The 26991-nt window shown below is 33.2% G+C and overlaps 3 protein-coding genes across 3 annotated transcripts; 2 read left to right on the top strand and 1 right to left on the bottom strand.

Annotated features, from left to right (window-relative positions):
* The first annotated feature begins 7845 nt into the window (after positions 1–7845).
* On the top strand, positions 7846–11149 carry LOC105160905 (eukaryotic translation initiation factor 3 subunit F). The gene is made up of 6 exons (XM_011078422.3): positions 7846–8150; positions 8494–8573; positions 8934–9160; positions 9850–9971; positions 10054–10167; positions 10882–11149. Exons 1-6 carry the CDS (start codon positions 7929–7931, stop codon positions 10969–10971), a joined length of 855 nt encoding a protein of 284 aa, XP_011076724.1. The 5' UTR covers positions 7846–7928; the 3' UTR covers positions 10972–11149.
* A 1069-nt stretch (positions 11150–12218) lies between these two features.
* LOC105160904 (aquaporin PIP1-2-like) lies at positions 12219–13832 on the top strand. The gene is made up of 4 exons (XM_011078421.3): positions 12219–12645; positions 12734–13029; positions 13145–13285; positions 13452–13832. Exons 1-4 carry the CDS (start codon positions 12315–12317, stop codon positions 13542–13544), a joined length of 861 nt encoding a protein of 286 aa, XP_011076723.1. The 5' UTR covers positions 12219–12314; the 3' UTR covers positions 13545–13832.
* Positions 13833–19836: 6004 nt separating this feature from the next.
* Positions 19837–21527, bottom strand: LOC105160903 (aquaporin PIP1-2-like). Its single transcript, XM_011078420.3, has 4 exons — positions 21051–21527; positions 20667–20962; positions 20412–20552; positions 19837–20245 (listed from the first exon to the last, which is right to left on the bottom strand). Exons 1-4 carry the CDS (start codon positions 21379–21381, stop codon positions 20153–20155), a joined length of 861 nt encoding a protein of 286 aa, XP_011076722.1. The 5' UTR covers positions 21382–21527; the 3' UTR covers positions 19837–20152.
* Between the last annotated feature and the right edge of the window lie 5464 nt (positions 21528–26991).

The raw sequence follows: 26991 nt of genomic DNA, 5'->3' as shown, positions 1-26991 counted from the left end.
GCCAATTATTCTTTGTGCTTTGGTGCTGAATAAAATTGAGTTATGCAGTCTGGAGTTGGAATTTGATGGGGCATATGACTTGACCTTCTCAGATCTCAGTGATTGGCGATAGAGTATTCATCTGACTGGTTATTTTGTTCAGGATAATGAATCTATTTTTTTGTACAGTGATTTGTATCCTTCTCATCCTTAATTGTTCTATTTAAATTGGTTGCTTTCTTTATATCATTAAATTAGCATCTTTAGATACAATCATAATAGTAGTGTGAGATTGAACTTAATCATGTTGAATACTCATTGTTTTTTAGGCGTCTTTGGATATTGGTAATGCCATAGAAAAAAAACTTTATCCAATGTAATGGTGGGAGGATGAGGCCAATTATCCTCTGCGATTTAGTGCTAAATAAAGTTGAGTCAAGCCGTTTGGAGTTGGAATTTGGTGATACATACGACCTGACCTTCTCAATGATTGACTCACAGAGTATTGATTTGACTGCTTATTTTGTCCACGACAATAAACCTATTTTTTCAATAGTGGTTCGTATTTCTCATCTTTAAGTGTTCTATTTAAATTGGTTGGTTTCTTTATCTCATTAAATTAACATCTAATAGATCGAAACATGATTGTTGTGTAAGATTGAACTTGATCATGTTAACTACTTGTTGTTTTTTTAGTCTTCTTTGAGGATCGATAATGCGATAGAAAATACCTTTATTCAATGTAGTGTTGGGAGGAAGAGATCAATTACCCTCTAAACTTTAGTGCTGAATAAAGTTGAGTCATGTCATCTAGAGTTGGAATTGTATGATGCATACGACTTGACTTTTTCAATGATTGCCTATCGAGTATTTATTTGACATTTTATTTTCTCCATGACAATAAATCTATTTTTTTGGATAATGATTCATATCCTTATCATCTTTAAGTGTTGTAAATTGATTGCATTCTTTATCTCATTAAATTCGCATATTTAGATCCAATCATGATCATCGTGTGTGATTGAATCATGTTGAATACTTCTTATTTTTTAGGCATCTTTGGGGATTGGTAATCCAAAAAAAAAAAAAATCTTTATCCAAGGTAGTGTTGGGAGGAAGAGACCAATTATCCTCTGGGCTTTGGTGCTGAATAAAGCTGAGTCATGCCATCTAGAATTGAAATTTGATGATGCATACAATTTGCCCTTCTCAGTTGGCTCACAAAGTATTCAATTTACTAGTTATTTTGTCTATGACAATAAATCTATTTTTAGGATAGTGATTCGTATTCTTCTCATCTTTAAATATTCTATTTAAATTGATTGTTTTTTTTTATCTCATTTAATTTGCGTCTTTAGCTCCAATCATGATCGTTGTGTGAGATTGAACTTAATTATGTTGAGTACTTGTTCTTTATTAGGAGGTAATGCGACAAAAAAGACATTTATCCATTGTAGTATTGGGAGTAAGAGGTCAATTATCATATCCGCTAGTGCTAAATAAAGCTGAGTCATGCCGCCTGTTGTTGGAGTTTAATGAGGCATACGACTTTACTTTCTCAATATTGGCCCACAGAGTATTCATTTGAGTGGTTATTTTGTCCATGACAATAAACCTGTTTTTTTGGATAGTAATTTGTATCCTTCTCATCTTTAAATATTCTATTTCAATTTGTTGCTTTCTGTATCTAATTAAATTAATATTTTTAGATCCAATCTTCACTATGTAGAACTAGCATACATTAATTAGTTATACTAAAGAGTGATATTTCATAGTTTTTATGTTCCTCTACTTGAACAAAATAGAGAACCATATGGAATTAGCATTGAAGATATTGAAGGGGATTCTGATCACTTTGAATATGACAAATATGAAGATAGTTCTATTAAAGACAACAAGTTACCAGTTTCGGCACCTTCCTGAATATCGTCTCGCCAGGATTCATCTATATATTTGATCATGTTGAATCTTCATTACGTGCTTAATTCTTTCAATAATATTATGAATTCTTATAAATATTTTGTAGATTTTGGTCTCATATATGTAATAATAGTTGGACAACTTTCTTTATAAATACTTATATGTTTAAGACAACTATGTTTATTAAATATTATTGTAATTCTTTTATTGATGTGCTATAAGGATATTTTCATTCTTGTGCATTAATTAGACAACTTTCCATATAATTGTTAGTATACATAAAGCATTGTATTTTTATATCAAGAGAATTATTATTTCTTAAGTATATTCTTTAAGAGAAGCTTTGTTCCTATCAAATTGGTTAGAAAACTTTCTGTACTAAGGATTAGTGTTTAAAATTTTAAAAAAACATCCGTTAAATTATTTGGGACTCTTATACTGCTTATGACATTACTTAGACAACTTTCTCATTTGAAGATAATAAATTTAGTTTGGATAAGTAATTTTACATATCCAAATATGCTATATTTCTTTTACTATTGTAAATAGTAGATGACGTAATGTTTTCTCATTTATTGATTATTATAAATGCGTGTATACATAAGCCACATTGTTCAAATAGTATATGTTTTATCTAATTTTCTCTATAGTTTTTATTTCCAGCATCTTGTGATTTTTAAGAGTGAAAGTAGATTTAGGTATCTAGTAGTACATGATAGAATGAATATGTTTGTCTATTAGGGAACAATTTGCCAATGAAAATTGGAGAACTATATGTTGGCATTCCAAAATTCTTTAGCTTTGTTTGGCGCTTGGTCATGCATGTTAAATATTGAGTTTTACTTAGACCATAATCTATTTGATTTAAGCATTGAGATAATGTTGTCAGGAAAAAAGAAGACCAAATACATTAGGCTTAAACGGCTTAAGAAGAAGCTTGGCATTTAAGTTTGATCAAAATGATGACTTGAATGAGAGCAAAGACAAAGATGGTGGTAGTTAGGGTTGTGAACTGAAGGAAAAGGACGATGTAATTGAGGCAAGTTGTCAACAAGGTAGCGTGGACAACTGATTATAGCTTTGTAATTAATTTTATCTTCTTTGTTCAAAAACAATAATTTCTTTAACTTTGTTATGTTCCATTCTCAGTCATATTCAACAATTTCTTCTTTATTGTTGTTATTTTATTTTTCTTTTTGAACTATTTACACAAGATGAAAAACTGCAATATGAGTCTAATCCTCATCATGATGCATTATATATTATGATAGAGACACAAAAATAGGTGATTAGAAATAAATTTCCCAACAGATGGAGCCCTTGGTGATGAGATGCCAAAGACCGAGAATCTAAAAATGCTGAAAGCAAGGATATGATGGTGGTTCGTGATAGTATAAAAAATTGCGGTATTGTTGGAGATGATGGATTATACACAACTCAGATCACATCCAATCATATTCAACCAAATGACTCTACAAATGTCTAATAATACCCTTCTCTTTGAACTCAAAACCAAGAAAGCTTCTGTTGTCAATCATAATATTGTTCATTTTGTTATCATATCTTAACATGCCATACTATTTATTTGATGATTTTTAAGACTTGTGCTGAGTGATAAAAACCAATCTTATGAGGAGATGATGGTGATTATTGATAGTTTAAAAAATAGAGGTGTTGTTGGAGAGGGTGGAATACACTCAACTCAGAACATGTATAATTATATTCAACCAAATAGCTCTGCAAATGTAAGAATGACTTTTGCTTTAAACTCAAAATAGAAAAAGATTGAACTATTTTCATGCATAATACAACATTGTATTGCTGGCAATCTTTACTTAAGCAAATTTCTTATAACCCATATTTAAACAGGAAAGATGATCGTGACCATGTCCCGGTTGTTATTTGTTTGGGATCAAAGAAGATGAATGATATAGTTATATTTATGGGGTCTTCAGTTGCATATGAAGCTGCAAATTTAAAAAATGCAATTGAAATTGTGACAATAAAGCAAGGACTTGACATTTCTAACAAGGAAGATATTTTGACATATCATGATGAAGATACGCCTAGATATGCTAAAGATTCTGTCTCTCAAATATCTTAAGATTTTAAGCGAGTGACATTTGAATAATCTTAAGTTACTCATGAGCGAAACTAGAGTATAGAGATCATGATATATTAGTTTTGCAGATTTCTTTTGCTAAGCAGTTTTAGTAGATGAGCCAAATTTGTTGAATTTGTTGTCATCTCTTTTTGTACTTTTAATGCTATCATTTGATTGCAGCTTTTAACATTGCAGTGATATTAATATTATATATAACTCACTTTCCATGGATACTCGGTCCAAGAAGACGACATTAAAAAAAAAAACATCTAAATGTAAAAAACGTAAATCAGAAGTGGGAGGTAGTTTTGGTATAAACATATATAATATAGTTCGCAATAAGGGGAACATAGTTGTGTATGAGCCAAATGAGGATAAGGCAGCCATATACAAACAGGATGATATAACTGAAAAACAAAGTGAACACAGTCTTTATCCAATGGTTTGATTATTGGAAAACTGGTCCTATTGAAAAATTAGCTCAACTTGGGAGAAAGGTATGTTTCTATCAATATAATGTGTATACATGAGCTTTTTGTGTTTTTGCTTGTTAATGTTCGAAGAGTTTGTTTCCTACTTATATTTGCTTGGAGTTTAGTTTAAAATTCACTTCACTGGAATGTTGAAGGAAACTGGAGTGGTGTTTGACGCTAGCGTTGGCAAAAGATCCCTGCAAATGTCAGCTAGGTATAAATTTTGCAATGAATTATCCGATCATATTTCTTGATGCACTGTATTGATGATTTGTTATCTTTGGTCTTTTATTGTATTAGGTGATGAAAAAATAAAAAATATGATTTTAATATGGGCATTGATGGTATGAAACAGGACCTTCATATCTCATATTAACTACATAAATCACATTTTTTCACATTTAATTTTACAAGATTATTATTGAAATATTTGCATATAATTAAGGTATGCGTTTTGGTGATAAGAGGGGACTTATAAACCTGCATTCCTCTAATAAAATTTGAGATCAAGATTTTTATTAGAACTATTATAATAATAAATATAAAATTTTAAAAGAAATTAAGGCTAGAAAAAATTAAGTTACTGATTACTTTATTTAAATTGTTACTAAAATATCATTTAATTTGATTTTGATTCGTAAAAACCTCAAGTAATTTGCTTTCAACTCTTGTTCTACTCAATTAAAAATTAATTTATTACAAGAAAAGATCATACTACTAATAAAATATAAGCGGTAATTTTAAAATTTTTATTAAAAATAAATATTAAATAACAACAAATTTTATTATGTTATACATAATATGATTCTCAGTAACAAGAATTGTACATAAAGTTGCCAATATAAATGATTCATGGCACAACAATAATGACAATATAAAAATAGTGACAATTATATTTGTTATAACTCCATATTATCACTATAATGTGTCGTAATTATCTATAATAATAACTTTATGCATAAATCTTTTTTTTCACTAATTATTGTTAGCGGCAACTTTTATACATTGTTTAGAATCGTGAAAATCATTATAGTAACAACACAAAATATTCTTATCACTTAATACATACAATTAATGACAATTTCAATACTGTCACTTATATTTTGTCACTAATATTTCATTTTTCTATAGGAATTGTTCATGCTTGATTTAATCAATAATTAAGTTACACTTAAACGTAATTTTGAAATTTTATAAAAATTCAAACAACCAAAATAGTAACTTATTGGCTCACTATTATTTTTTTGCGTGGTATATGTGGTACGATCAACTGTATGCAAAATTAGTTTTAAATTAAAAATTAATTATTATTTAAAAGTATATTTAGAGTTAATAAAAAATAGTTTTAAAAATAGAAGGAAATTATGAAAATTATTTGGAAAATAGTGAGAAGAAAAAGAAATTTGAAGTTAAGAAAATAGAAATATGGAAAGTTGAGAAAAAAGATAGAAAAATGAATATAGAATAATTAAAAAAAACAGACCAAAAACATCAAAGACACCAAAAAGATGTTTTTCAATTATACTAGTTGTTGTTGCAATCGATCCCACGAGCATATAAAAAGAATTGTGATGTGAGATGGAGAGTTTATTAAAAAATATAAAAGTTTGTCAGAAAAACAAATATGGAGAAATTTGCAGAGAGAGAAACATAGAGTAATGAGTGAGCGGAAAAATATTGTAAAAATTGTGAGATTACTAAAAAACTTTGAAATTATTATTCTGACCAAATTTGTTTTGAAGGAAAAAAGTGAATTTAAGGGGTAAATAAATTTAAAAACAACTAATAAAAAGATCAAATATAAGAAATAATACTACACATTTTCAAACTTACAGAAAATCCGATGCACTAAATTATCAGAAATAGTATAACAGAAATAGCAAAATTGAAAACTTAACTGAAATAATGCACATTTCAAATTATACTTTCAATGAATAACATAATATCAGAGTACTTAACAGTAATTAGAAGAAAAATTAAAGATTTTATCATATATTTATACTTAATTGTTGATTCGTCTGATTCAATCAATCTAGTATCAGGTCACACGGTTCATTAGTTGAACCACTAGGTCAAATAATTTTCATAAAAAAAAAAAGTAATTTTCTTTCTCCTCCAATTATTTGGTTTCAACCAGTTCATTTTGTTATCCGATTGACCATTCAAACAATCCAAGCATCTAGGTTAGGATGAGTTTCAGAGCATTAAGTTAAATTCACTTTTATCGAGATGGTATCAATCCAACCAACCAACACTCCGCACCCCTATTACAGGAACTAAAACTAAAATTCTATTATACCTTCAATGAATAACATATATATATATATATATATATATATTTTATTAAAAAATTTGTTTCAATGTTTTTGGGTCAGCAAAGGACAAAATATGTACTTCCCTTACCATTTACTAATACATTTATTATTATAATTAAATCATATAATTTATTTGATCACATATTGTATCGTGATGAATAAATGAATACTCGTCACTAATTTTGATTCAAATAGAAAAAAAGAATACAGAGAAACTATTTTTTGGATTAAAGGATGTATTTATCTTACAAAATTTGTCATTTATGAAAAAACTTTGGTAGCAATTAAATTATTTAAAAAAGTCCATATATCAATTTGATAACAATGATACAACTTAGGTACCAAGAAAATTTTTACTTGATAAATATATTTAGAGATTATTACATCGATATTCCCATAGGTTGGTGTAATTGCACATACATCTTATGTAATTTGAAAAATTACATCTAGTACTCTTGAGATTTATTTTCCTCTAATAAATAGATCCATTCATTAGAAAAAAAATTCCCCCATTTGATGTTATTAGCAAAAATTTGAATGAAATTCTATATTTACCCTGATTAGCTTATTAATAACTTATTATAGGTTAAATGATTTTTTTTAACTAAACTACTTTTATACTTTTGCACAAAAAAATGCATATGAGGAGGTACATTTCTCTCTTATAAGATAATTTTGTCAAAAAAAGATTTATTTTACCTACAATAAGTCGATAATAAATCAATTTAGGATAAATATGGATTTATATTATTTATTTTTCGTTAATATCATCAAATTCAGTGAATTTTAGCTGATGGAGGGTTCTATCAAGAATAATAGATGTAATTTTTTAAACTATTAAAGTTTATGTGTAATTACACCGAACTTTAGGGAGAGATAGTGTAATCATCCCATATATCTAATATTCAGGGGCATTTCGGTATTTTCAGGTATTAGAATATTGGACCCTACATTCCATAGCAATGTTATCCAACACCTTATGTATGAAATATTGAGTGTCCAAAGTCCAAACCATTTCAGGCCCATTTCATATTAAGTCCAACATCTCTGCCCCAATTCCATTCCTCATTCATAAACCCTAGGATCTCGCTCTCTTCGCTCGCTCTCTCTCTCTCTCTGCACAGCATCGTTGAAACAATGGGTTCCAACGAACAAACGGTGCTGCAGTTCGTACCATCACCAACGAGCGTGTCGGCTAGGGTTCATCCTCTGGTCATATTCAACATCTGCGATTGCTATGTGAGGCGACCGGACCAAGCCGAGCGCGTAATCGGCACACTCCTCGGATCGGTGTTGCCTGACGGAACTGTTGATATTCGCAACTCTTATGCCGTTCCTCACAATGAATCTTCCGATCAGGTAAACGAGATTTTCTTTTTCTTTTTTTTAGATTTTGAAGTAAGTTTGACTACTGTTATTTTTTCTAATTGTGTTGTTTTTTCAGTTGCTATTCTTTTCTGAGTTTTTATGAACTGTTCCAATGTAGTTACTTACTGTGAGCATGCTCTGTTGGAGTTCAAAATTAATTGTTGGATTCAGTAACTGAACATTGCTCTTTGTTTCTGTAGTTTCTCTCATATTGGGTGGTTTGATTGTTGTTGGTTTGTTATAAAATGGTATTTATTTGGTTTGTTACAATTGAATGGTGAAAATGTTTCTTTCTTTGCTTGTCACTTACATACTTAATTTGATTTGGATTTAGGTTGCATTGGATATCGATTATCATCACAATATGTTGTCATCACACCAGAAGGTGAACCCGAAGGAAGTCATTGTTGGATGGTAATTTTTGGTTTCTTAGGCTATTTCCTTTCCTTTTCATTTTTACAACTTTGTATGGTGATGTGTCATGAAGTAAAACTTTTACTACTGTTAATTTCCTGAGATGCATTATTGTTCTTTGCGTATGGATTCCAGTTCATGAAGATTGTTTGTGCTTGCTGCAATCTTTCAAATTTATGTCTGCATTGCTCATGGTTCCATCCCCCAGGCCCTTGCTTTAATTTATTTCTACCAACTTAAGTCAGTGAGGAAAACAAATGATTACTGAGAATACATGGCTTGTCTGATCTCATGGAGTTCAAATAATTTCTTAATTTTGTGAAGTTGATTATGATCTTATGCACATGTATATTTTGATAGGTTTTCAACTGGTACAGTCACCGGTGGCAGTGCTTTGATCCATGAGTTTTACTCTAGAGAAGTTAGCAATCCTATTCATTTGACTGTTGATACTGAATTCAGAAGCGGAAATGCTGCAATAAAGGCCTTTATCTCTGTTAGTCTGTCTCTTGGGGATTTACAACTTGCTGCACAATTTCAAGAAATTCCGTTGGACTTACGTATGGTTGAGGCAGAGCAGATTGGATGTATGTATCGATCTGGCCTTGTAGTTTAATGAGATGCTTATTGATGTGATTTTTACTTCACTAAAGTTAGTCGTTATTGTTTATATGCTATGTGTATTCTTGATCATATGCATGAGCATACAGACGTGACCATGCATGACATGACAATCCACTTGCAGGGTTCTATGTTGTAGGGGAATAAAAGATGAGGTCTGACTTTTGTGGTTAGGTTATATTCTACAGCACTCAACAACGATTTGTGGTTCAGCTTAGATGTATTTGTGGTTTTTGTTTTTGTTGGCCTAATTGATTATCTGGGACCATGGGTCATCTGGCTAAATTTTGACCTTGTCGCTGCACAAAGCTTTCTATTTTGAAGATTCTTTCTCTGAATGTATGGTGGAATCTGAGTTGAAGTGGAATGAAACGAGTGATCGGTTTCTTAGACCTATCCTATTTTAGTGCTTTAGAATGGTGCATGTGCAATTAACTGCTAAGCCATGCACAGAGCACAGAAGACAAATTATTTGGTATTTTAGCTTGTTGTTGGATCCATTAGGTGGAGTCTTATTTGTTTCTTGTTTTGCAAGTGATTTATCACGTTGCTGCTCAGGCTACCTCAACAGGGTTTTAGGTTGAATATATCAGTATTGCATGTTCTGGTAACTAGTTTCTATACACTCATATTGAACTTGGTTTTGTATGTGTAGTTGATGTACTTAAGCCAACAAATGTAGACAAGCTTCCCAGTGATCTTGAGGGGATGGAAGCCTCAATGGAACGCTTGCTTGCTCTTATAGATGATGTTTACAAATATGTAGATGATGTTGTGGTGAGTAGATATCTAGAAACTCTTCCTATCCATCTTACGAACCTTCTATATCATCTTGACTTGCTTTCTTTTTACATTTCAGGAAGGGCGTGTTGCCCCTGACAATAAAATTGGAAGATTTATATCTAACACCGTAACATCCCTCCCGAAACTATCACCACATGCTTTTGATAAGCTAATGAATGATAGTCTGCAGGTATATACTATTTCTATCCAGCTTCCAATATGAAACTGTTGAAATTACTTTTAAGCAAATACTAGTTGCCGCTCCCACCTTTTCCAGGTTCAGTTTTACCAAAACTGAAGTCTGCTTAGATGTTTCTCTCTTATGCGTTCCTGTCTAGCTTGGAGATCTTAAACCATCTAAAAAGAAACATAAGTTGATTGAAAGAAGTAAAGAAGAGGACCATTATCTTGAAAACAACATATTTTCTCTACCTGTAACATCCTACCTCTTAAGAGATAGCAAAAATTGAGCAGTCCTATTAAATGAAATCCATCTTTCTTGTATCTAGAAAAACAATTTCTTGAATACAAAATCGCAAGATTGTATAAAATTATGCTATCTCTAGAAAAGAGGGGCGACAGTGCTGCATATATGAGTTGAAGCAGATTCCTTTGATTTGTCACTTTACAGAAGTAGCTTGATTTATCCTTCGAATGATCATGACAACAATGTTGGCTATCATCAGGATTTCATATCAACAAAATAGGACAGCTTAAAATAACGCAGAAACTTTAAAGTTGGGTGATTAAACTTGTAAGAGATGAATGAAGAAAGGAACCATGCGATTTTGACATCAAAGTGGCTTTTCTATTTATATTTTCAGCTGGTTACCGTTCTTGCTTCGTGATAGAGGTGAGTTCTTCATGAAAATCTCAACTCACCCCAACTTTCTACTTCTTGCAGGACCAACTTCTGTTACTTTATTTGTCTAGTATTACAAGAACACAACTCAGCTTAGCTGAAAAGCTGAATACGGCTGCGCAGATCCTGTAGTAGACTCCGGTTTTGCTTCTGTGGGACTCCCTCCAATGTAGTAGCTCATCTATATATTTTTTTCTATTGTTGTACGTTACCTGCATTTTATTGGTGCTGTACTCCAACCCGAAAATTTTATTTTGTGATCTGGATCTGAGCAATTTTGAGTAAAACTACTAACTTTCTTTTGTTCTCATTTTCATTTACTCCTGGGGAATAAGCATCGGTTTGCTGTGGGGAATTGATTGAGATCCCATTATTGCGAGTTTAAAGATTCATAAATTAGTATTTGAGGATATCATCAGGCAGTAACAAAAACCGTACTATTAATTGAATATTAAAAAGTAATGGATAACTACACAGTCATCTCTTGAGGTATGATGTTCATATATAGATCTGATATGGTTTGAGAAATACATTTGATATTTTTAATATTTATTTTTTTCTAATAAATAGATTGATATATTAGTACAATTTATAGAATTTTGTTGACATTAGGGAAAAAAAATGAATAAAAATTTAATTTTATTATTGAATGATTTATTATAAATTTATTGCAGGTAAAATAAATATTTTTTTACTGAACTAGTATTATTCATCTTCACTTAGTAGGCTAGTGAGGAAGCATATAATTACCCAATAGTAAAAGATGATGTACGTTTTGTGGAGATATTCACTTTTGATTGTTTAAATTATTGCATCTAAAGGTTTGTTTGTTTCAGGTGAAAAGTCAATGCATAAAAAGATGGTATATTATTATAGTAGAACATTCAATATATTGATGGAATTTAAGCTAGTAACATGTAAAGTCATAATTTCAACTCTGTCATTTGAATGTATCGTTGACATCAAAGTAGATAAATATTGGAAATATGAAGAATTGAAACATCAATCTTACTCCAACAATTATGAGGTTTGAAGCCACAAAATTATTCCATTTAATCTTAAGTGTGGGCGGTGGTCGCCGCTCTATTTTCATAATCATTTAATCATTTATCAACAAACCTGTGGACCTCATTTTGCCAGATAATGGCAGAAGAACATCCAGCCACCCTCAACCACAACCAAACGTCGTTTTCCTCCGGAATGCACATCCAAGAAATATTCACACACACAACACACAGTACTCACTACAGAACATATAAACCCAGAATTATTATAGAGTGGTCGGTCATATCACAGTGAAAATGAAGTCATCACAGCGAGTCACTAGGCCCCATCCCTCTCCCACAAACTCTCTGTATAAATCTTCTCTCATCACACTGCATTGGCCCATCCTTCACTCAGCACCACAGCAAAAATTTCTCTACTCTTCTTCCATCTTCTTGCCCTTTGAATTTTCTTGATTTTTCGCTTCCAAGATGGAGAGCAAAGAGGAGGATGTGAATGTAGGAGCCAACAAGTTCTCGGAGAGGCAGCCGATCGGGACGGCGGCGCAGAGCCAGGACAAGGACTACAGGGAACCGCCACCGGAGCCGCTTTTCGTGCCCAGTGAGCTGACGTCGTGGTCCTTCTACAGAGCTGGGATTGCTGAGTTCATTGCCACTTTTCTGTTTCTGTATGTGAGCATTCTGACTGTTATGGGGGTTAGCAAGTCTGACTCCAAGTGTTCGACAGTCGGAATTCAGGGAATTGCTTGGGCGTTTGGTGGAATGATCTTTGCCCTTGTTTACTGCACTGCTGGAATTTCAGGTGAGTTTTAACTAAGTAAGTTTTTGACTGATCGATTCATGTACTGTATTTGTGCATTGATTGATGAACCGTATTTGATGTTATGCAGGTGGACACATCAACCCTGCTGTGACGTTTGGGCTATTCTTGGCGAGAAAGTTGTCGTTGACGAGGGCGTTGTTCTACATGGTGATGCAGTGCCTGGGAGCCATCTGCGGGGCTGGTGTGGTGAAGGGGTTCGGCAAGACCCTCTACCAGACCAAGGGCGGTGGTGCCAACGTGGTTGCACACGGCTACACCAAGGGCGACGGCCTTGGTGCCGAAATTGTTGGTACTTTTGTTCTTGTTTACACTGTCTTCTCTGCTACTGATGCCAAGCGCAGCGCTAGAGACTCCCACGTCCCTGTAAGTATAGCACTCGTTCCAGTTTTCTTTGATGACATATATTGGCTAAGACTAGTTAATTCCATTTCAAGAATGGGAATTGATGATTGAAGGGGTGATTGAATGTGTTTTTCAGATATTGGCACCATTGCCTATTGGGTTTGCCGTGTTCTTGGTGCACTTGGCGACCATCCCTATTACCGGCACTGGTATTAACCCTGCACGGAGTCTTGGTGCAGCCATCATCTACAACAAGGATCATGCCTGGGATGATCATGTAAGCTAATAATTTGACTTACTTCATAACTTTCCCATTCATTTGACTTTCACCATCACCAAAGAAGACAACCAGATATCAATATGGTGAAAGAACTCTGCCAAAAAATTATGTATAGCTCTTGAAAACTAGTTCTTACTATCTGAATATGGTGATATTATTGCAGTGGATATTCTGGGTCGGACCGTTCATCGGGGCAGCACTTGCAGCCTTATACCATCAGGTGGTGATCAGGGCCATCCCCTTCAAGTCCAAGTGATTATCCTATTCCCACTACATGAAAGCAATCCCTTTTGCTCATCATGAGCATGTGGGCATTGTGACATGAAAGTCCTGTTGTATTTTCTATTTCAGTTTTTGGTTTATGGCTTTGTTGTATGTATATTAATCTTATATTTGTTAGAATGCCAATTATGTGATGGGGCAATGCTCATCAGAAGATGGTATTTTTCTTGAATGAAAGTCCAACAACGGAGTAGGTTGGATTTGTATGATTGTAAATGGCTGTTGAATGAGGTGAACTTATAATAATCGCACAATGCTCATACCTACCATCTCTATTATGCGCATATTGCACTGGCACCTTAATGGCATTCTCTTGTCTAAACTCCGTTTTTATCTCTTATTTTTGCTAAATAGCTAGAAACCTTCCCTTATATTTTAAAAATAGGCTTTTTTATTTTAATAAATTCAACGAGTAACTCCAGTACAAAAAACACGTGGTTTGGAGCAGAAATTTTGGAATATATATTGTTTGTTCCAAATTGTAATGATCTTTTTAATACCATAACGGAACATCCATGCTATCGTCATGTAGTTCTTATGTTGAATTATCGTATTTTTGTAATGGGTAATGTATTATTACAAGACCCATTTTAATAGTAGATATATGTTCGTAAATTGTTCCAAAATGAGACCGTTACAAATTTGGAATACATATTAGATGACCACCTTTGATTTAGAACGAAAATGTTGAATACTAAAACTTCCGTTCCAATAGTGTATGAAAAATTGTTACAGTTTTGGAACGGTTTGGAGCCGTTACAAGTTGTATTAATTAGCAGTGTAACGATTTTTTTGTTCAGCTGCAATATGATATAAAAATCGTTTCAAAAATGCGTTCAACGCCCTAACTACTATATATTATAACAGCTACTTTTTGCCGCTCCAACAATCGTTCCAAAAATCTTATATATATGTGTGGCATGTTGTTACATTTCATTCTTTCTCACTCTCTTAAATTATTAACCCACATGCACTCTCAAATCTCTCTTTGATTTGCGAGCATATACAGTATCGTCGGGGCCTTCACTTAAAATCGGGTGGAAAGGAAGATTGCACGGTCGAGACTGAACGGAGAGCAGATCAGCGATTATGTGGTAGAGTTGAGTCTTGCAGCTGAACAACTTTTGACACTCCCACTAGCGGTAGTGACCTCAAGTGGATGAAGAAAAACATCTTATGAGATCTTTCGTACTGGGCAACGCATCTGATACACCACAATCTTGATGTCATGCACATTGAGAAGAATGTGTTTGACAACATATTCAACACTGTGATGGGCATAAAGGAGAAAATATAGAAGAATCTAAATGTATGGAAGGACTTAAAAATCATATATAATCAGTCGAAGCTTAATGTGGACAAACGAAGATCAAAAGTTATGCCTAAAACGGATATACCCTGACGCAGGGAGTAGAAGAGGAAGGTATGTGAGTGGATTAGGGGAGTAAATTAACAAGGCTCCAGCTTGACCATTTTTTGTGGGCTCAAGCTCGAGCTTCAATTTCCTTTTTACAGTTCAAGCTCAAGCTCGTCAGCTCGATTCCCATCGAGCTTGAGCCAGAGTTCAAGTTTTCTACAAATTTAATAAAGTTTTATTATAATAAATAAATAACATTAAATAGTATTATATTAATTATAAAAAAATATTAAATATATGATACAATATTTTAATATATTGTTATAAATATAAACTACTAATTAGTTTAGTAGTAATATAATTAGTAAAAGTACAGAAAAATTATAAAAATACTAATTGTTATAATTTTGTATAGTATTAATATTAATAAAGAAATAAACATAAGTTATTTTCTAAAAGAGGTTGATCTCATTATATACAAAATAAAAATTAATAGACGAATACTTTAAATTAAAGTACAAAAATAGTGATTGGTTTCATTATAAATATATAATATAACAATAAAAATAATTAAATTGTTCAACCATCAGTATTATTATTATTAATTATCTTTAGATTAATTCATGAGAATTATCACATTTTGAAATAAGTTTATAAGTAATAAATAAGTTCCATAAGATGAATCTTGGTATAAAAATATACTCACAAATAGATATAAAAATATATAAGTTAACTGTCAGGACTTGTTAGTTTAAAGAAGTATAAGAGATTACACATGCATTTTTAAATCTAAAATAAAATTTATATGAGTCATATTAAATAATTATTTATAAAAGAAATATTAAAACCTACTAATTGTTGATTAAGCTTATTTTTGTATAGTGATTAAATATATAAATAAAAGTACCATAGTTTCAAATTATCTCAAATTAAAATATATGAATAAATAATTATAATATATGGTTAATTTTGAATATTAAAGTTGATATAGTATTGCATATCAAAAAGCTCGCTCGCCCGTGAGCTTATGAACAAAGTATACCGAGCTCAAGCTAGAGTCGAGCTTAAAATCAAACCTCGCAAGCCGACTCGACTCATCTACTACTCCTAGAGTGGATTCATTGTATGAGATTTCTTGATGAGTATGCATCTAACGTTGCTCGGTGCATTGACATGACGGAGTTGAGGATGCACGGCATGAAGAGCTACACATATCAAGTATTTATGCAGAAATTGATCCCGATTGCCTTCCTTGATATGGTTCTAGAGCATGAGTGGAGCGCATTAACGGAGGTGAACCTTCTATTCTAAGTCTTATACTTGACCATGCTAGATATCACCGAACCTGAGGTGTTAGAAGGTAGTGTTGTTGCCATCCTGTGCAACCTCGAAAAATTATTTTCTTCAGTTTTCTTCAACTTAATGAAGCAACTCGTTGTTCACCTGTCATACGAGGCTCATCTAGGAGGTGTCGTGCAATACAAGTAGATGTACCCATTTGAGAGGTACCTATTAAATAAGATATATATAGTTGTGTTTGATTATTATAATGTCAGTCATGCTTACAAGGCAATATAAATATTTGAATAGGTTCTTCTGTGATTCAAAAAAGAAGGTGAAGAACAAAGCACATGTAGAGTTATACATTATCAAAGAAATCAACTATTCACTTTCCATATTTTGAGTCGCACATTCCTTGCAAGCAAAGTAGGCCCGGTAGAAAAGATTATCTTATAAGCAAAATAGGCCCGGTAGAAATGATGATCTTACAAGCAATGATAGTAGAATTCAAATGGTTTTTACTTGTGCAGCAATGCTATGTTCTCAAACTTACTTACGAATGTGCTCAGCAAGGTCGATATTGTCCTTGTAAGGGAGGCAGATGAGAGGCTGCCTTGAAATGAGCATGGAGTTCCTCTATAATGATGTCAGCATTGAAGGGAATACCACATTCCAAGAGAGGGGTTTCCCTCCTTACATCTTAGTGAAACTTCACCATCTTTTTAATGAGAGAATACTAGCTCTCAGGGGGCTCTTGGGCAACTACCTCTTCGCAGGCAAGCTTAGCAGGTTCCAGACTTCCTGCTGAAAAATAATAGGAACTTGCTCGTTGGTTTCTAGATCACCTAGTGCCACGCTTCTGACCTACTGGAAAGACTGTCTCTCTCTCCACTGGTGTGGGAACTCTGAGTGTTGAATTGATGGTCTCCACAATGCACTCTCGAAGTTGCTTATGGAAGAGAAAGTTGCCAGCAGCAGGCACGACTGCAAGGTCGAAAGGTGGAGTGAGGGCATGCAGATCCCCTAATGCTTGCTTGGAGGTGGAACAACAAAGACTACTGCAGTAGGGAGGCAAGTGCTTCCCTCGAAAGGTAGTTGGGATGAATCCAATACCATTGGATAGTTGCACATATTAGCTACACAACAAAATAAGAATTTCAACATTTAAACTTATCTAGACGAATATATGACCATTGGATGGAGTTTTGTCCAGTCTTTTCGAGTATTCCAAGATTCAGTTACTTGTTTACTAGATTTAATTACAATCGAGTCTCTTGGAGTTAATTGGAGAATTTTTACTATGACGTGTTTTAATGTATCAACAACCTGTATGGCGTGTCCTCCCTATTGTATGCTAATCGAGTTTGTTGGTTTTGACTTAATTCTTGGGTCTATCAAGTTAGTAATGCTAATGCAAGTTATGGGCTTTGTTACCTTGCTCGTGTTCCAGTAGGGCTATGCCCGCTGGTATGCCTTGATGGGGCCCATTACCTTATTCTTTGGGCTTAGAGGAAAGGTTCTAGGGGTATCATCAAATAAAAAATTCAAAGTGTTAATTAAATAAATTAATTAAATATTGAGATTTAGAATGATTAATTGGATTAATTAATCTCAAGATGAAGAATTGAACTAGGATTTGATGCGGATTTGAAATTAATTGGTTTGATCAAATAATTACTAATAAAAATCAATATATTTAATTCAAAATGTGGTTAAACCCTAAGGAATCCTCAAAGGACCACAAGGTCCTACCATATAATAAAGACATTCGACTAGGGTTTAGCTAAGGCATGATGGATGCTTACCCACTCCCTTGACTTGAAGTAAGTCACTCCTCTATAAATAGAGGGAGTGTTTGGTATTAGCAAGCTCTTGGCCTTTGGTGTGTCTTCATTTGCTTCTCTACCTCTCCTACTTCTCTTTTCTTCCTCAAGAGTATTTGCTCTTGCATCCTTCTAAAAATTCCCAGAATACTTTGCTTCATATATAGAAGAGTTGTTCTAATTTGACCCTCTTGAGTTTCTAGGAAGACTCAAAGAGACACAAATTGGTACTTTGCATGGACTTGTTAGAGAGAGCATTTTTTTGCTATTGTGCGAACAATCAAGGAATTTTGTTGGAGGTGAGCTTCTTGAAGCTAGGACCCTCAACTCTTTCAAAGAGATGCATTCTCTTTGACTTGCATCAACTAGTTGATGTGCAAGTGCATGAACAATCCAGTTGATATGGGATTCAATCCCGTTTAATATTTTATTTATCCTCTTTCATTGCTTACTTACGTGTCAGGCTTGTATTGATCCTTCACCAACAATCATCAAAATAAGAAAGGATAAAATGCATAAATCCATGTATTTTAAAAAATCTGCAAAAAAAAAACTCTCCTTTTATGAGAATAGATTAAAAGCCCCCCTGTGTTTTATAAAACTCAACATAATTGCCACCTTTCTGTTAAATCCAACTACTGTTATACGTTTGCTTAATATATATTATTTCTTATTTTAATGACTGTTAGATCTTCTTTTATCAAATGTTGATCGTTGATCTAATCATTAATCTCAACCGTTAGATTTTAAAAAGATAAAAGGTTTAGATTCAACAAATTATTACTTATATTATATATAAATAACTTAAAATTTAAAAAATATGTTATTATATATTTAATAAAAAAAACTAACTACCCCACCCCACCCCCTTAGCCCCGCTGCCCCCTACCACCATCTCCATCGTGGGGGCGCAATTTCTTAAAATCTTCCTATCTTTGTAAGTTTTTTGTCAAATTGAGTGAGGTCGGCCTCGTTGGAATCGTCTTGAAAACACGAGTCTGATGGTGGTGGTTTGAGACCCAGATTTGACCGATCGGCAATGAATTGACGGCAAACAAGTTCGACAATCATGACTTAAGCCCAGTCTTTTCGATTGACTAAAACTCAAATTAATGTGAAAATATTCATCTTGAAGAAAGGATTTGAATAGTACTATTGGCTGTCGGAAACTCGTCCGGACGGCGCCGGAAACATGTTTCTAAGTTCAAGTTTTTGGCCAAAAAGGGGCAAATTAGTTTCTTTTTTTTAAAAATTTTTTTAATTAATTTTAATTATATTAATTAAAATATATTTTAGTTAATTAAGAATATTTTAAATAATTTTAATAATTAAATATTTTAGTTAATTAAAAATAATTTTAGATTTATATTAATTAAAATATATTTTAGCTAATTATGAATAATAATAATAATAATAATAATTGTAATTAAATATATATTTAATTAATTAAAAATAATTTTAGATTTAACAATTATAAAATTATTTAAATTTAAATATAATTTAATTTAATATTTAATATTAAATAAATTAAACATAATTTAATATTTCAATTTAAATTATTAAAAAATACAAAATAAAAATAAAAAGGGCATTTTAGTAAAAAAAATACCTAAGAAAAAAGTAAAAACAAACAATTTATACTGGAATACACACACACACACACACACACACATATATATATATATATATATATTCAAATTTTCATTGCTCAGACTAATTGGGCGAATATTATATATAGCCTCTATATGGTTAAGAGCAAAATACGGACAGTGCAGGTGTAATATTCGCATAACTGAGATGGTAGCTATAATTAATTAATGAGCATTGTGCTATAATTTATTTTATTACAACAATCTCTCATTTACAATGACACCAAAGCCAACCTACTCTTCTGTTGAACTTTGATTAAAAAACACTCTTTGACGACAGCATTGCCCCATCACATAATTGGCATCTCACATGGATAAGATTCATATACAGACAACAAAATCACAAGCCAAACAATAGGGAAATAGAAAAATACAACAGAACTTTTCACGTCTTCATCTTCATGAAATGATCATAACAGTATGCTCATGATGAGCAGAAGGGATTGCTTTCATGTAGTGGAATATAGGATAATCACTTGGACTTGAAGGGGATGGCCCTGATCACCACCTGGTGGTATAGAGCTGCAAGTGCTGCCCCGATGAACGGTCCGACCCAGAATATCCACTGCAATAATATCACCATATTCAGATAGTAAGAACTAGTTTTCAAGAGCTATACAACATTTTTTGGCAGATTTCTTTCACCATGTTGATATCTGGTTCTCTTCTTCGGTGATGGTGAAAGTCAAATGAATGGGAAAGTTATGAAATAAGTCAAATTATTAGCTTACATGATCATCCCAGGCATGATCCTTGTTGTAGATGATGGCTGCACCAAGACTCCGTGCAGGGTTAATACCGGTGCCGGTAATAGGGATGGTCGCCAAGTGCACCAAGAACACGGCAAACCCAATAGGCAATGGTGCCAATATCTGAAAATACACATTCAATCACCCCTTCAATCATCAATTCCCATTCTTGAAATGGAATTAACTAGTCTTAGCCAATATATGTCATCAAAAAACTGGAACGAGTGCTATACTTACAGGGACGTGGGAGTCTCTAGCGCTGCGCTTGGCATCAGTAGCAGAGAAGACAGTGTAAACAAGAACAAAAGTACCAACAATTTCGGCACCAAGGCCGTCGCCCTTGGTGTAGCCGTGTGCAACCACGTTGGCACCACCGCCCTTGGTCTGGTAGAGGGTCTTGCCGAACCCCTTCACCACACCAGCCCCGCAGATGGCTCCCAGGCACTGCATCACCATGTAGAACAACGCCCTCGTCAACGACAACTTTCTCGCCAAGAATAGCCCGAACGTCACAGCAGGGTTGATGTGTCCACCTGCATAACATCAAATACGGTTCATCAATCAATGCACAAATACAGTACATGAATCGATCAGTCAAAAACAAACTTAGTTAAAACTCACCTGAAATTCCAGCAGTGCAGTAAACAAGGGCAAAGATCATTCCACCAAACGCCCAAGCAATTCCCTGAATTCCGACTGTCGAACACTTGGAGTCAGACTTGTTAACCCCCATAACAGTCAGAATGCTCACATACAGAAACAGAAAAGTGGCAATGAACTCAGCAATCCCAGCTCTGTAGAAGGACCACGACGTCAGCTCACTGGGCACGAAAAGCGGCTCCGGTGGTGGTTCCGTGTAGTCCTTGTCCTGGCTCTGCGCCGCCGTCCCGATCGGCTGCCTCTCCGAGAACTTGTTGGCACCCAGATTCACATCCTCCTCTTTGCTCTCCATCTCGTAAGCGAGAAAATCAAGAAAATTCAAAGGGCAAGAAAATGGAAGAAGAGTAGAGAAATTTGGCTGTGGTGCTGAGTGATGGAATGGCTAATGCAGTGTGATGAGAGAAGATTTATACAGAGAGATGGTAGGTAGGAGAGGGATGGGGCCTAGAGACTCGCTGTGATGACTTCAACTTCACTGTGATATGACCGACCACTCTATAATAATTCTGGGTTTATATGTTCTGTATTGAGTACTGTGTGATGTGTGTGTGAATATTTCTTGGGTGTGCGTTCCGGAGGAAAACGACGTTTGGTTGTGGTTGAAGGTGGCTGCGTGTTCTTCTGCCATTATCTGGCAAAACGAGGTCCACAGGTTTGTGGATAAATGATTAAATGATTATGAAAATAGAGCGGCGACCACCGCCCGCACTTTAATTAAATGTAATAATTTGGGGGCTTCAAACCTCATAATTATTGAAATAAGATTGATGGTTCAATTCTTCGTATATCCAATATTTATCTACTTTCATGTCTACAATGCTTTCAATTGAGGAAGTTGAAATTACATGATTTTACCGACTATGAGCTTGAATTTCATTAATATATTGAATGTTGCTCTATTATGAACAAGTTGAGAGTCCTTTTTAAAATGGGATATTAAAGGATGGTTTTCTAGTTTTCATTCCCCAAACTGACTACCAGGACTTCGAAGTAGGAGTAATTGCTTCTGATTCTGATGGGCATTTTCTTGCGTGGCCAGCAATCTAACTACATACAACTCTTTCAACTGAACGCAAAAATGCTACCCAACGGGCCTTAACGATTTAGCCAGAACCGAATTGTGCCGCTCTCTAATCCCAGCTTTAGCCTTCACTGGAACATTCTTCAAATATTGATTGTTGTTGGGAATTTATCCCGTGATGAGCCCAAGAAAAACTGAAATCCTAATCAAATTATTACAGAAAAATGATGGATTATCATAAATTTGAATATTACAAATCAATAATACAATTATAACTACAGAACTAAATCAGTAATGGAGAACAAAATAGAAAAGAGAGATTAATGGCTGGAGGAGCCAAATCCGTGAAGGGGAAAACCCAAACCCTCCAAACGCCAGCAACCATTACGGTTGCTTTGGCCAATACCACAAAGGCTTTGTCCAGCAAGGACCACTCATTTAGATTTCACCAAAAAATCAATTCACAAAAAACTTTCAATCTAGAATAGGGAGAAAGGAAATCTTTTATCTGAGTTATTATTTGCCAGAAAACCACCAAAGATATATATAAGTGAGGAACACTGATATTGGAGATAGGAAGGAAGCGTGGAGAAAATCAAGAGTAGAAAGAGGGAGAGACGAGGCAACAATATAGTTTGACTAGGGTTTTCATTTTACAGCAAGAGAGAGCGAGAGACCCTTTTAATTAGGCAAAGAACTGGGTTGCGTGAGGAGTGGGTTGGGCTAATGGGGCGGGTAATGGGCCAAGCCATCTATTAATAGATTGGGGCGAATTTGGGCAGGGCCTACCAGAAAAGGTACTGGGCCACATTTTCTCAACATTCTCCCACCTTGAACCAAGACCCAAAAGAGGGAACCCCTAGTCTTAGACTTAGAAACTTCTATCTTGACTATGTCTTCTATGTTTATAGTCTGAATCTCTATTTTTAGATCTTCCCCTAACATAATTAACCTCATTCTAGTCCTGACTATGTTTACTAGTTTTAAAGTCTATTTTTTTACTTTTTAATCCCTTAACTACAGTGTCTAGACTGACATTATCTCTATCATATTTTATTGCAGCTTTAACATCACTATAGTTATCAGGTATTGTATTTAGTAAAATAATGGGAGAATAATCAATAATATTTTTTATCTCCTATTAGTTTAACATCCTGGATTAATTTTGTGAAGTCATCCATAATTTTTTCCAATATTTTTAAATAAATTCAGTTTGTATCGAAACAACATGTAAAAATAACTTACTTGGTAAAGATGTTTCAGTATAAACTTCTTTTAATCTTCTCCATAAATTTTTTTGTAGAATTTTATTTTTCAACTTTTCCTAAAACAGTGTCTGAAAGATTTAGAATTATAGAAGAATAAGCATATTCACCATTTTTAATTTTCTTTTTTTCAAAAATATTTTTTGAATAGTTTTCATCAATAGCTTTGAAAACCTTCTATTGAATTCAAATACCTTCTATTTCCTGTTGCCAAATAAAAAGTTAGATGTACCATCAAAAGGTTGCAAATGATAACCAACCATTATTTTTTAAAAAGCTTTTGGCAGAAAACATAGAAATACCAATTTTCAGTAAAAAGTTACTATCAATGCAGTAAATCCAAAAATGTCCAACAGATCCAATAAAAGCCATAAATGCAGAAAATAATAGTAATAAATAAACAGGAGAATCCACAATGCAGGATCAATATTAATCAAAGCAGGAGGTAACAATTGATACAGAATATTTTCAACAAATTAATATCAACAGATTTACCTAAATCTCAACCAGATACCCGTTAGCCTCAAGGGCTCGACTAGGTGAGAAAATTAGCAAGGGTTTTGGTCTTAGGCTGAAAATAATAAGCAGTAAGAATAATGCACAAAGCAGTACATAATCACACTAATAAGAAATATTATTTTCCAGCAGATCAATAGAACAATAATAACAATAGTAATGCACTAGCAACAATATCCAAAAAGAAAACATGCACTAAGCAATAAACGTGGTAAGGATATTTGCACTATGCACTGAGCAGAAAACTAGCAATAATGCACTAACCACAAAGAAGATTGAATTAGATTCACTAAGCAGTACTTTTTATGCACTAAGCATTAAATAACTTTTGTACACACCAAAAAAGTGTTCGCACACAGCGGAAAAATTTAAGATTTTTCAAATACTAATCAACACTGAGCTATTTTTCGCACTAAAGCGGTTAATATCAGTTTTTCAAAAAAATGGCCAAAACTAAATTATTTTCACACTAAGCTATTTTTCACAAAAAAGCACTCAAGAAAGATAGCAAGATTGAAGCGATCGCACATAGCAGAATAAACACAGTACTAAGGAATATCAGATTTTTTCGAAAAAATTCACTAAACTATTTTTCGCACAAAACGGACTTCAATATATATTTTGCAGAAATAATTTTTAGAAAATAATTTCGAGAGAATAGATATTGCAGAAAAATTTCAGAAAATGTCGTAAATTTTAAACACTAACCTGAAACAGATTCCATGCAGCAAAAAATCTCAAGATTTTCAAAAAAATTAGATAACATATTATTCTCCCCACACAACGTACAATAAAATGGATCCACAAAACAGAAAAATTATTTGCACCAAAGAATTTACCCCACAGTAATATTTCAGCTGAAAAAAATAAAAGGGATAAGATTTAGATCTTACCAAAATGCAATTGGAGAAAATCAGAATCGAGTGGCTCTGATACCACTATTGGAAACTTCTTCCAGCAGTGATGAGCCCAAAAAAAATCGAGACCCTAATCAAACCATTACAAAAAAATGATGGGTTCCAAAAACCTAAATATTACAAATCAATAATACAATAATAAATCACACAATTATAATTAAAGAACTAAATCAAAAGAACAAAACATAAAAGAGAGACTAATGGCTCAGGGAGCCAGATCTATGAAGGAGGAAGCCCAAACTCGCCAAACGCCGGCAACTACTATGGTTACTTTGGCTAATACCACAAAGGATAATTCACTTAGATTTCACCAAGAAATCAATTCACAAAAAACTTTCGATCGAGAATAGGGAGAAGGGGTTTTTTTATCCGGGTTATTATTTACCAAAAAACTATCGGAGGTATATATAGGTGAATATTGATATCGGAGAGAGAAGAAGGCGGCGGTGGAGAAAATCGAGAGAAGGAGGGAGAGACGAAGCGGCAACATAGTTTGATTAGGGTTTTCATTCTGCAGTAAGAGAGAGTGAGAGATCCTTTTAATTAGGCAAAGAACCGAGTCGAATGAGGAGTAGGTCGGGCCAAAGGGGTGGGTAATGGGCCAAGCCATCCAATAATGGATTAAGGTGGATTTGGGCTGGACCTACCAAAAAAGGTCCTGGGCCACATTTTCTCAACAATTGTCTATAACGTTTCATCGTTTTCTTTTCTTTCTTTTTTTTTTCTAGGCTAACCACCTAGAGGTAGGGGGAGTTTTTCGGAGTTCCCCAATTCTATATTAAGGTGCATAAAAAGAGTTACAGCGGGAAGAGCTACTTCCCTATAATTTCTAGAAAGTTATAAACAAGGAGTACTACCCTCTTACAAATAGAGCAATATTAAACAAGGAGTACTGCTCCCTTAAAACAAAAGACACGAACAAGTTCAAAAAAAATTATGGCGAGTCAAAAAGGTTCTTGTTATCCCACCACATCGTGGATCACACAGTACCTTCAAATAAATCTGTACAGAGGAGCCAAGTCAGAATGTATTTAATGTTCCAAAAGGATAAATAAATGAACATTAGTATGAGCGTGGAGATCTTGTCTGTATGGCTATAGCAGCCGTTGAACCTGTGAAAGGGGTTAGAAAAACTTGCAAAAAAAAGCTATTGACTACAACAGCAAACGATCAGGCAACATTAGAAACAAAACCAGAAAGGGGGTAATTATTTAAATAATATTAAAAAAAATATATTACAAAAGTAACGCTGCTGTAAATTTGTTAAAGAATTAGGCGGCACGGCGATTTGCAACTGCGGTGCCTGCCATTTTTATTAAAAAAAATAAAATTTTAGAGGCATCGCGATTTCGTATCGCGGTGCCTTTTTTTATTTGAAAAAATAAAAATTCAATGGCCATTTTCTAGAGTTATTAATTTTTTTATTATAAAAAAAATTATATTAATATAAATTTTTTAAATATATTAATAATAATATAATGAGTCGCAATTTTTTTGTATAGTTGTAAAAAATACCATGAAGTATACAATTATTCTTAACAACTCGATACCGGCACATCTGATTGTGTAGAAAAATTTCTTTGTTGGGATTGTTGTCTTGCACGCATTTGTGCCCAATCCATCTCGTATATTATTTAATTAGTCTTTTTATTAAATATAGTTTATATTGAGTGATGTATTATTTAACCGGAGTATTTTATGATTTTGGCTATTTATATTAATGTTCAATTAAACATCACATTTGATATAAAAATAATATAGTTGGTTAACTAAATTATTAGATTTGTTATATTTAACTAAATACGTAATTATATGTATTGTTGCTTAATTAAATTATATAGTAACGATAAATTGATAGAATATTCATAGAAATATTTCGAAAATTCTTCTACACAATCAGATGTGCCGGTATCGGGTTGTCAAGAATAATTTTATATTTCATTATATTTTTTACAACTGTACAAAAAATATATATTATTATATTTGTACACTTAATTATAATTTTTTAAATTAATATAATTTTAATTAAACAAAATTATAAATTAAATATGTTAATTAATACAACTGTAACTTTAATATGTTAATTATATATAATTAAATAAAATTATATAATCAATTATTCAAAATTTAATTAAAGAGAAAAAAAAATACAAACGGTATTTGTGTAATTCCGGAAATTCTTC

Source organism: Sesamum indicum, linkage group LG4 (genome assembly GCF_026168435.1).
Source record: "Sesamum indicum cultivar Baizhima isolate 11 linkage group LG4, ASM2616843v1, whole genome shotgun sequence".
In the NCBI taxonomy this organism is placed as follows: Eukaryota; Viridiplantae; Streptophyta; class Magnoliopsida; order Lamiales; family Pedaliaceae; genus Sesamum; species Sesamum indicum.
Note: the sequence above shows the minus strand (reverse complement) of the source record. Positions and strands in the feature narration are given on the sequence as shown.

What these genes read in the sequence shown, in the direction of transcription:
- LOC105160905 (XM_011078422.3), top strand. Translation starts at nt 7,929, where the DNA reads ATGGGTTCCAACGAACAAACGGTGCTGCAGTTCGTACCATCACCAACG. An exon ending in ACAATGAATCTTCCGATCAG is followed by an intron (nt 8,151 to 8,493) that starts GTAAACGAGATT and finishes ATTTGGATTTAG; the next exon opens with GTTGCATTGGATATCGATTA. An exon ending in TGAGGCAGAGCAGATTGGAT is followed by an intron (nt 9,161 to 9,849) that starts GTATGTATCGAT and finishes TTGTATGTGTAG; the next exon opens with TTGATGTACTTAAGCCAACA.
- LOC105160903 (XM_011078420.3), bottom strand. Translation starts at nt 21,381, where the DNA reads ATGGAGAGCAAAGAGGAGGATGTGAATCTGGGTGCCAACAAGTTCTCG. An exon ending in CTAGAGACTCCCACGTCCCT is followed by an intron (nt 20,553 to 20,666) that starts GTAAGTATAGCA and finishes GTGTATTTTCAG; the next exon opens with ATATTGGCACCATTGCCTAT. An exon ending in ATCATGCCTGGGATGATCAT is followed by an intron (nt 20,246 to 20,411) that starts GTAAGCTAATAA and finishes ATATTATTGCAG; the next exon opens with TGGATATTCTGGGTCGGACC.
- LOC105160904 (XM_011078421.3), top strand. Translation starts at nt 12,315, where the DNA reads ATGGAGAGCAAAGAGGAGGATGTGAATGTAGGAGCCAACAAGTTCTCG. An exon ending in CTAGAGACTCCCACGTCCCT is followed by an intron (nt 13,030 to 13,144) that starts GTAAGTATAGCA and finishes TGTGTTTTTCAG; the next exon opens with ATATTGGCACCATTGCCTAT. An exon ending in ATCATGCCTGGGATGATCAT is followed by an intron (nt 13,286 to 13,451) that starts GTAAGCTAATAA and finishes ATATTATTGCAG; the next exon opens with TGGATATTCTGGGTCGGACC.